This window comes from Leptosomus discolor, chromosome 10, assembly GCF_034619465.1.
Source record: "Leptosomus discolor isolate bLepDis1 chromosome 10, bLepDis1.hap2, whole genome shotgun sequence".
Classification (NCBI taxonomy): Eukaryota; Metazoa; Chordata; class Aves; order Leptosomiformes; family Leptosomidae; genus Leptosomus; species Leptosomus discolor.
This window is the reverse complement of record NC_141400.1, coordinates 12,126,624-12,137,788: the sequence shown is the minus strand read 5'-3', so window position 1 is coordinate 12,137,788 and position 11,165 is coordinate 12,126,624. Positions and strand designations below refer to the sequence as shown.

Sequence of the window (11,165 nt, the reverse complement as noted above, 5' to 3'; positions counted from 1 at the left end):
CAAAGCTTCTACAACTATTCAGGCTCTCAAATTACATCTCAGTTAGGGATGACTACAGAAATGTTCCCTTTCATTCAGTAAAATAATTTGTGTTTCTGCAACATTTCAGAGGTTAAATACTGGATGTCTGAGTCTCTGGGTTGTACCACATACATGTCACTTCTTTCATTATGCATAAACTAGCGCTGAGAGTAGAGCTGTTCCCACAGTTGTTCTTACCCACTCAGTTCTGTTGCTAAAATATTACCCCATAAGTGATAGTCTTTGATGTCAAGTCTTTTCAACACTATCTTTCTAGGAGTAAATAAGTCCTTGTAGAATGAAGCTCCTTCCAGTCTGAGGATGTTTTTGTGGTTTTAAAGACAGTCAGCGCTTATTCAAGGCAGAGCAGGAGGCAATAAAGCTACTCACCTGGGATGCAGCAAAGGGCCAGAGCAAAGACCAGCAACACACTGGCAGTCTTCATGGTGGCTGGTGTTTGTGTCCAGCTGAGCCTTGATTCTGCCCTCAGGTGGTAACCATGCTTATATGTACATGCACATGTTTGTTTTGGCATGTGTGTTTGTGTGAACGTGCGTTCATATTTGGCTTATCCACAGTTACCTTGAAATAACATTCCGGATCTTTTGTTGGGGTGGCAATCTTGATGGAGGTAAGCCAGGAAGAACGCTTTTTCATGAACAGGAGTCACACAAAGCTTGGATATGTTAGATAAAACCCCTGAGTCATTATTTCAAGTGAAATATATGACAGGTCTCTTCTGAAGAACCATAGAAAATTCCTGCAGGCAAAAGAGCAACTGTACAAACGTAAGCAGCAGCTGCTGTCAGATTTTCTCTATGTGCACCTATGTGCTTTTTCATGAGCAAAATGTTGAATGAACCACTTCCAGAGTGGAAAGTGTCTACTTTTATTTTCATGCTTCATCCCAGTAAAGCATCATTAAGTTTCAGTGAAACCAGCAAACTAGGAAGGCAAGCATGAGAGTGTCCCAGACAGTGAAAGGAGTCCTTGGACTGGACAAGAGATGGAGAAACTTTTATGGGCATATGCAAAGAATTTATAATTTTTATTTCCCCTAAAAGCCATTAGCATTGTGGGTTAGGTTTGCAGTAATGGAGTGATAGCCTGATGATGACAGAATGATGTGAGACCCTAGCCTGGATCCTAAAAAAGTTGAAAAACCAATCTGGAAATTGCTGGTTCATCCATCTGCCCATCTTAGCATAAATCCTTTGTTTTATCACCAAAGCTTTGCTTTTTTGGATGACCTCATTCCGTTATGGAAAACGAGCACCCCCCTCCCTTTGGCTCTTAGAAGAAATACATATGGGAGATACTGCTTTTTAGAAGGGATATGCCCAATTTATTTATGTTTCTTTTGTGTGGATCGAAAAAACACCAACTTAATACTCCAAGAGGACAAAAGCAAAATAAATTTCATGGACAATATGCCAATGACAGGTCACACTCTCAAAAAACAAGGATAATTTGTCCTTGGATTGTGAAACACTGCTGAAATACTCTGTGGGCTGGCAAAGAGTATTATGTTATTAAAGACTAAGAGAGAAGACAAGTAGGCAGGAGTAGGAACCATCCGTAGGAAGGCATTTATCTTAAAACACTTGTCAGTTGTTAAAGGAAGTTTTCAAGATGAGAAAAACCTAGAAATAAGTCGTTTGGAGGACCTAAGCGAATAGGCAGTGCCCACTCACGTGTCTGAAAAACATGGGCTTTGCTAACAGACTGCCCTTGCCCAGTGCTGTGCCTCAGGTGAGGGCTGTGCTCAGGAGGCCGGGGAATCAGCTCTTGGTGCAGGCACCACCACAGCCTGAACGGCTTTTGCTGATGATGCCTGCACAGGGCAAGTGCACCAGAAATACCTTAGGAGAAATCAGCTAGTGTCATTGCTTCAGAGTGGTATTTCAGCCCTTTAAAATGTCAGACATCTGAAAGGGTCTGAACGCTAATGTAGGCTGACTATCAGTTCTATGCAAAGACACACAGCTCTGAGGTTCACGCATCCATATTTGATTTTCTGCCTTTTAGGAGAAGGAGAGGAGCAAGACATTGTTCTTGTTATATCCCAGAGCGATGAGCACGTAACCTATTCAGCCTGGCATCATCATTCAAAAAAATCAGAATAAAATATTTCATAAGGCAACACATGAAACAACACAAAGAAATGTTGCTGATGTAGTTTATTGAGAAAGAAAATCAGGAATGAGCTGAGTTCCCCAGAGGGTGAGATGAACTGAGGTGAGATCTTTAGCTAGGATTTGCCAGTGGGGATCCTGTAGTGAACTCTCTCAGCCCTGATATTCAGCATTTTCCAAAATGGCTTAAAGTGAGAGTCCCATTGCTGTCCCTGAAATTGAGGAGAAGAAAAAATGGATTAGACACAGAGTTCTTCCTGCTATAAGCTGTCCTTTTGCTTGACTTCTAGTGAAGGCGTCAGATAGGATCCTGCCCCAGAGCCGAAGAACTTGCGGACTCAGAGTCCCTTTAGCTGTTTGATTATTAAGAGATGAGCAAAATCATTTAACCCATTCTTAAGACTGAAAGTATTTGGGGGGAAATTATAATGAAACTTCAAATTTCCTTTTCTTTGCACATGCAAGAAAAATTCCATTAAGGTTAATAGTCTTCAAACCATTCGCACTAACAAACCAGACATAGATCTCCATATAACTAATGAAAAAGGAAGAAAAAAAAAAAAAAAAAAGAACAGTTGGCATGATGGCTGGTATTCTCTCCTGCCTCAAATCCCTGATCAACACTGGCCAGCAAACAAGGAAGTGGCAACTGTGCAAACTTGTGCCTATAGGAGGCAACTGATAACACGAATGTGATCCATGTTTGTACATACACGACTGCGTTGCAGAATTCACACTTATTGCCGTATGTTTTGCTGTCAGAGCCACAGAGAGGCTTGTACTCAAGTGTGCAGACAGGTTTAGGGTAGTCACTGCAGTCAACCTGCAAAAAAAAAAAAAAGTCTAATGTGAAGGATATGAAGGAGTCAAGAGCAGAAGGGCTTGAACCCCTAGCTACAGCTGCAGTGCTAATGATAATGATCTAACTAAAAGTAATTAACTTCCTTGCAGAATCTGATATAAACTGAGGTGCCTGTTTCTCCTGTGCCAGAAGAATTTAATAATATAAAAATAGATCATAATTTCCTGTTTGACAAGATGCATATCATAACCTGACCACAGCATTTCTAAGCAGCAGCTGTTCACTCGGTGAATGTGCCATGCTTGTGATCACATTGCACCATGTTGCCAGCCTGGCCAAGAAATTAAATGGAAAAACACTGGTGTCTGGAGAAGTGTAGGTGCGGATGCCTGTACATATCTCCCATAGTCTTCAAACAGGAAGATCAGCGCTTAGCTACATACTGTGAGAGTGCGATTCTGTTTCTTTGTGCCATGGGTGCTACACTTGCTGAGAGGTATCATAGTGCAAAAAATGTCCACGGGTCCAGGAAGACGCTGAGGAGTTTCATGGAGAAATCTGTTGAGGCTTACTGACTACACAGAAATCGAACCTAGCTGAGGTCCATCACCTGAAAATATTGGAGGCTGGAAGAGTAGAAGTCCCATACATACTCAGCTCTACTCTTACTCTCTCCTACACAATCGTTAACAACCCCTGCTAAGAGCAGGCTCTGCATCAAGCCATCATGGGCTTGATGGATCATTGGTCTGACCCCAAAAGCCATTCTCTGTTCTTATTCTCAGTTCTCCCTGATGGATTATTTCTGCTATTACTCTTTTTGCTGATCCCTTCCTGTGCTGTGACCCTCTTCCTTCCCTGACATTAGTGTGTATAATGTGTATTACATGTGGAGAATGCAAAATCTTCCCTGTGCACAGCACAGCAGCGGTTATACTCCTGCAGGATGCTGCTAATCTGTGGTCTGCTGCAGACACTGGCAGTGCTTCCCCTGACCGAAAGCCAGTCCCTCATCAGGCAGTTCACTTACTGTAACAGTTTCCCTCCTACTACATTCACCGTCGTACTTCTTGCCAACACTGGTTCCAGACTCTCTGGGAAGGGAAGAGACTCATGTTAGGGAGCACTGTGAGCAACCTGCTCTGCTGAACACCACGTCCCAGCAATGCTGATCAGCCTCAGGTACAACATATGGGATACAGAAGACACCCAGCTAAGGTTGTGTCCACATGGCTCTAGATATCAGCTCAGGTGGTGTCACAGCCTGCCAGAGTGCTGTTTTATAGCGTGATGAGAGGACAAAGGAGAGTCCATGGTGCCGGGGTGAATGGGAAACTAGGTTGTGTGACAATGTAGATTCGCCTTAAGTTAGTTGCTGTCCTCTGCAAAGCAGCATGTGCCACATAGACCCTTTTAGCTTAGTTAAGAAAAGCATTCTGTCCTGTGTTAGATCCCCACCCAGCCCTCTCCTTCTCTCTGGAGTTCAAAGGCACAGATTTCCTTCTATTCACAAAGGAAAACAGGGTCTAGTTAACAGGGAAAGAGGAGAGTCAAAGTCCAATCATCTTGCAGAAAAAGCCTTGGTAGAAGTCCTGATATTCAGAAGAGCAGCTGCCAGGAGTGCTAAGCACTAAGTCCCTCACAGGAGAGCTCTGCACATGCAGTACTCACACGTTACGGGAACAGAGCAGGCACTCGTTGTCGTAGGTGACCCCATCGGTCCCACAGACAGGGCTGAGGTCTTTGGTGCAGAGCAACACCACTTTGCCTTCCTCATTTGTTATGTTGGGATATCTACTGCAGTCCACCTATTGAGGGAACACACAATGAAGCACTGGTGAAGGCTTACTTATAGGAAGCAAGTAGGTCTGGTCTGTATGTCAGTTTGTCTACCTAGGATACCACCACAGCAGAAAAAATGCTTTTTTTGTGTCTCACTATGATGAAAGTTCACTTGAGGATGACCAATGCAAGATTCTGACATCTCATATGTCCTCTTATTTTCTTGAATTGTTTCTTGGGGGAGTCAATAAGCAGCTTTGGCCACTCAGAAGCAGGACATGCCACTGGTTTTGCCTTTGGTTTTACTTACAGGGACAACTTCCTTGCATTCTCCATCGTGGTCTTTGCCGATACTGGTTCCATATTCTCTGGAGAGGGAAAGACAAATGTTAGGAAATCCAGCAAAGACATCTTGCTACATTATAGGTGCTGGAAATACGTAATTAATACAATGGAAAGCTGACTCTTCATCAGTGAGGCTTCTATATATTTTTTGAGAAGGTAGTACTATCCTCCCTGACCAGCTAGCACTGGGTGGCTGGCAGGTATGTCAAGACCCCAAGAGCTTTAGGACCATTTTGGGCAGTTCAGAGCAGACCATCTCTCCATCCTTTTGCTCTGCTTTGCTGTGACGAGATGTGCCCTAGGGGCTGTCATCTAGCTGATCCTTGAGCTGGAGAAGAAAAATCTAAATAAATTACGCTAGCAAAAGAGAGACACGGTGACTAAAGAGATGTCTAGGCAACGGAGTGCCGCACAGTGATACCCAAGCTCATTTTGAAAGAATTAACAGAGGTGACATATTTCTTGAAAAGTGGTGCTGCCAGGAGTCCTAAGCATTGCTGCCTGAGATCTCCTATGCAATACATACATGTTGTAGGCACAGAGCAGGCACTCATTGCTGTAGGTGACTCCATCGGTACCACAGATAGGGTTGAGATCTTTGGTGCAGAGCAACACCTCTTTGCCTTCCTCATTTGTAGTGTTGGGATACGTACTGCAGTCCACCTGCCAAAGGAACGTACAGCAACAGGGTGGAGAACAGATTTTACATTCACAGCTCTCATTTTGCACGAGACGGTGACCAGATGCAAGATGTAGTGGGTTTTTCACTACCACAGCACAAACTTGTGCCGGTGGGTCAATCTGGTAAGGGTGAATCCGTCCTGCAGAGACCTCCTCACAGAGCAGAAAAGGAGAAGGAGAGGGCATGCAGCTCCCCAGACAGGGTTAATCAGTGGTGGTCTCTCATGCTCACTTGGCATCATTTTACATTGGTCCCTTGTTCCTATGTTCTCATGGCCCCTTCCAGGGCACTTCTGTTATTCTTTCTTTCTCAACTTTTTTTTTTGTTTGTTTTTTTCAGACTAATGGCTTTTTTAAAGTCTTTTTTAGACTAGTAACCTGGTGTGTGGAAGCTGGACTGTCTCATAATATTTTGTTCTTTCAGTAGCCTGCCTTCGGGTAGGTTCTGATACCACAGTCTGTTGCTATCAGTTTACAGACCAGCTTAAAGTTTAGACCAGTTTAAAGTTGGTGAAAAATCAACTAATCCAAAAATTCTGGATTGTTACTATTACTATATTATTAACATATAGCTTAAATGTAGAGCCAAGAACAGTATGATTTAACGTTTTACATTGTAGAATCTGATTACAATCACACTAATTTCACACTAGGTGAAAAACAGCTAAGAACCTACAGATCTGAGGTTTTTTCCATTCTTATGGTTATGTCGTTATTAGACCACACATCTCAGACAAGTGACAGAAAGAATCTTCCACTCACCTCAACCCCAAAGGCAGCATCTGGAAAAGAAAAGAGGGGCAGAAAGTGTGAAAAAAAAGCCAATATGATAAGACCTCAGTCAAAGCTGGAAATCTAGATGTAAAATTCCTATAAACAGGACCAAACGAAATGATTTCCAGTGATTGGTTTCCTGAACTAAATAAACTATGTATGATTTTTTTTTCTATGTTGATAAATATAATAGCATTGCTTATCACTGGCTGTGACAAAACAAGTCTTTGAATAGATTTTTTTTTTTTTGGTTTTGAGATAGGTAGACTTATTAATTGAAAATAGAATAGATTTCCCTTCCTTATCTTTTCACATATCCGTTTTGACCCTAAAGAGCTGCTGTTACATATCTGAAAAGAAACCCAAGGCAATACATGCAAGATAAATGCAAATGCAAATAGTCACCTACAGGACAAGCAAATACATACAGCATCTATCGTCTGGAATATGCAATTCTAAAGAAGCTGAGTGTGAAAAAAAAATTATCTTTGACATTGTAATTTCATCAGATGTAAATATGCAGTGAAAACATCAGACTCTGGCTTGGTTTCATCTCCTGTTTCTCCATTAGCAGCAAAGGCATTCCAGGAAAATTGCCAGGCTCCTGCAAAGAACTTGCTTGTGCCATTATGATATTTTCCTGATTACTTACTGGAGGTCTGACCACCTCGTTATGGACTTGTTTCAAGTACAACTGGATATATATGGAAGCAAACGGACAAATACAACAAAAGTAAGCAGTGTAACAGTGTTAAAACAGCAGTGTGAAAGGTGTGACAGCACTGGTTACCAGCATAGAACTTCACTTGCAGTTATTTGTATTTATGACAGACAATCAGCTACAACAGTGATTCATTTAAGATTGTCCTGAATTCTGCTCTTGCATCCTATGCTATTCCAATGTACCAAGGCAACCTAGCTCTTTGTAGAAGATTTTATCCCTTTGAAGCCACTATCTTATCCTTTTAAAGATAGCCAGGACTCAGACATGAAGCCTCTGGGGCACCTTGAGAGCTACTCACCTGGGAAGCAGCAAAGCGCAAAGGAGAGGAGCACAAGAACACCTGTCATGGTCATGGTGGAAGGATTTCGTGAGTCTGCAGGCTGCCAGCTCCTGCTCTGCTCGTGAGATGGTCTCTCCAAGGCTGACGGCAAATATATACAAATGCAATGTCTAAACTGTTAAACTGTAACATAAAACAACCAGCAGAATCTGTCACTAGTACAATGAGGCTGGTAATATTTATTGAGGTCTTGACTTTCAGGTAATGGTCTGTATCTGCTAGGCAATTGATTTTGGCTGGACATTTGGTTAATAGCTTGAGACAAGCATCACATGTTCTCAGTGGTCCAAACCAAACAAACAGCCTCTTAGACAAAAGAAACATCTTTAGGATTTTAGTAGAAATGTAAGGTGCACAAAATATTGAAGGGAGAAAACAGCAAGTCTTTCATTTGTCTCTGCAGAACAACATCTCCCACCAGGGGCTTAGGCAGAGCATGCAGTACTACCCTGTTTGCAGATCAGGCTGAGTCCCTGCTTTCTTTTCTGATTTTAGGTGGTTTTTTTCGCTGCATTCCCAGATATTCACAACTAGGTATGAACACAGGTCAGGTGTGGCTTTGCCATCAGCAGAACTGGTTAAGCTTTGTTGGGTGAGTCTGCCAGACTGTGTCTAACTTGTGAAACTAATAGTATTTAGCACTGGTTCGATAAAAGAAAGAGCTTCTTGACAGTTTCACTGCCTGGGAATAGAAGAGCTCAATAGCAGACTTGAAAGCAAGTTAAATTCTGCCAAATGCCACTAAAAATGTCACTTGAACCTTACCAGCAGGGAGCACTTATTTACAGACCTAGTCACTGTTAAACCACTGACCGATTCAAAGTGTTCCGACAAGCCATCTTAAGAACAAAAGACACTGAAGGTTTGGGGACCTATTTACATAGCACCAACTACACTTTAAAGTACAGTAGGTCCTTTCCCCCTACAGACATTTTAGAAAATGATACTTAAAACATAGACCTTGTCCTCATTTTCAAATCTGTCTTGCACCTCCACACTTTGTGCCATCTCCAAATTGTTCCTTCCTAGGATGAGGTCTGGACCTCTGCTGTTTAGTAGGTGTAATTTTGCAGGGGTGGGTTCTGCCTTTAACTGAAGATTTTTACCACGATCCCTTTCACATGTCCAAAATGGCAAGTATACCTGTGTTTTCTTGGTCATGGGAGCTAAGCGTTTGGCTTAGGATAGACTTCAGCACCATGGGAGCTTGCAGAGCAAAAGATGCTTTACAGGTGCTCCGTCAGACAAACAAGGCACCACCCATTAATCAAGGGAAATTCAGCTGAAATAACTGAAAGTTAGTCCAAGCAATTGTGTTGGTCTTTGATATATCATAGTGGTCTAAGGGTGTACTCTGATAAATTGTATAGCATGTGGAGCCACCTGTGCTGGTCACTGGCATGTTACGAAGGCCGCAGCATAGCTGTATGGATATATAGGTTACATTTTACCTAAAAGAGATGGGTTTCTTCACAGGGAGAAGCATTAAAATAATTATGCTGCTGGGGTTTTTCTATAAATTACAGGGAGCATGCATTAATATTTTAGACAGATTTGGCACATCTTCAAGATGTATTGCCTTAATGTCCTTTGTGGATGGTGTCTCTGGAAGCCAAATACTTTTCCCTAAGCGTGTACAGGAGCACGCTGAGGCTGCTGTCACATGCCGCTCTTGTTGCCTTCATCAGTTCATACGTACAGTCCCTGAATTGTTGGAGGAAGGTACATCCTTTTGGGTCAAATATGAACTTTGCCACTGCCTTCTCCAGCCAGGCAGTGAGACCTTCGTGAATCATCCTTGCCAGCCTTCCCAGCCTCGACCTGGCGGCTTTAGACAGGTTGCCTCCTGCCTGGTGCTCTCATGCTGCTGCTCCAGGTTGCTCCCTCACCTGGACAGTGCTGTCCTCTAGGCAGGACTGACCTCTCTCCTCACAGGTGAGGAGCACCTTCCTGCCAAAGGCTGGTGTGTGTTGCCTGTATACATCAGAGAAAAAATTTCCACTGCAACTGCCAGGTTCAGCACTGGGTCTGGCACTCACTGGCCCCAAGCGACCCAGATTTCCTCCGACCACTACAATGCCTGTCTGATGTTGAGCAGATCCATTCCTTCACTCCCTTACCTACAGACACTGTACAGAGACTCGAGTCTGTGACAATTAAGTGCTGTCTGGGGAACACCAGTCAGCCCTGAGCTGCTCAAGCACCAGCTGCTCAAGCACCCTCTCCAGGCAAGCCACAAAAATGACACCCAGAAATCAGGTTTCAGACTCATGCACAGCCTCCCAACGTCCACAGCCTCCCCATCTGGGGTTATAGCTCCAGATTATCCTGCCTCTGATAATAGCGTGGAAAAATCCCACAGCTGGCTAAGCTCATGCTCTAGGACAGGTTGCTCAGTTCTTTCTTAGCTACTCCTGGAAGAACAGATAGAAAGAGGATTTGGTTTGTAGTCCTGCCACTGATCTCATGCTGTAATCCACTTCATTACAGTCTTCTAATCCTCAAAGTCAGATGTAGCATATGGCTAATGACCATTTGGCTAAAGGAAAACCCTCCTGTGTGCAGAAGCCAGCACGAAAGCAAGGATCTGCAAGTAAGCAAAGGCAGTGCCATATCTCAGGGTACCACATAGAATCATAGAAGAGTTTTGGTTGGAAGAGACCTTCAAGATCAAGATCTGTGGGCTGACACCAGGGCAGGATTTGGCCATTATACAACATCCTCTCTCACTTACCCAAGGAATTTCTTTTTTCACATTTCCCATTGCAGTTTTTGCTATTATAAATTCCATATTCTCTGGAAGAATCAAAAGTGATGTTGGGAAGTTTTCTTGGCAGATATGCGACTTACCAGTGTAAGTAATACACTGATAAATGAATGACAAATTATTTAATACATTTTCCCAAACATTCCTTGTTTTTGTCACATTATTTAATTAACAAATAGCTGTTGTAAAAGTGGGAAATAACAATCATTAGTTATGGCTGTTGCGTGAAATTGCCTCTAATCACTCCAAAATGCCTGCTAAATACAATTTAGACTGCAGTTTCCATCTTTGCCTTTCTCTTGGCTGCAGTGTGGCAAATAACTGCTTGTACTGAGCCATGCACCTGCAGAAACAGGTACAGAACACATGGAAGATCTGCCTCTCACCTAGTGCCTGAAGGCACCATTTGAACTAACCAATAACACAAAGTCACCAATATGAATAAAACATATCGATATGAAAACATATCCATGGCTTTATTAACTTATTAAATAGAGGTTTATTCAGGTAATGCTGGTGAATGTTTTCCTGAACTAATAAGACCGTGTGCAGAACTTTGTACCCTGCAGGTGAAGGCTAACATGGTTTCACATTACTTATGCAATGAGTTAAATGTACTTGGCGCCACTGCAAGAACAAATGTTGACACAGGGGAATGAGTCCAGCAGAGGCCACCAGGGTGGTGAAGGGCTGTAGCACAGGCCATCCAGGGTAAGCTGAAGGAACTGGACTTCTTCAGTCTGCAGAAAAGATGGCTATGGGAAATAACATTTCTATCTGCAGCTCCCTGATGG

At 42.9% G+C, this 11,165-nt stretch overlaps 1 protein-coding gene across 1 annotated transcript; it reads right to left on the bottom strand.

Moving 5' to 3' along the window:
- Positions 1–2,322: 2,322 nt before the first annotated feature.
- LOC104350230 (ovomucoid) lies at positions 2,323–7,682 on the bottom strand. The gene is made up of 8 exons (XM_009955997.2): positions 7,563–7,682; positions 6,529–6,548; positions 5,612–5,748; positions 5,051–5,108; positions 4,630–4,766; positions 3,989–4,052; positions 2,870–2,979; positions 2,323–2,368 (listed from the first exon to the last, which is right to left on the bottom strand). Exons 1-8 carry the CDS (start codon positions 7,615–7,617, stop codon positions 2,323–2,325), a joined length of 627 nt encoding a protein of 208 aa, XP_009954299.1. The 5' UTR covers positions 7,618–7,682.
- Between the last annotated feature and the right edge of the window lie 3,483 nt (positions 7,683–11,165).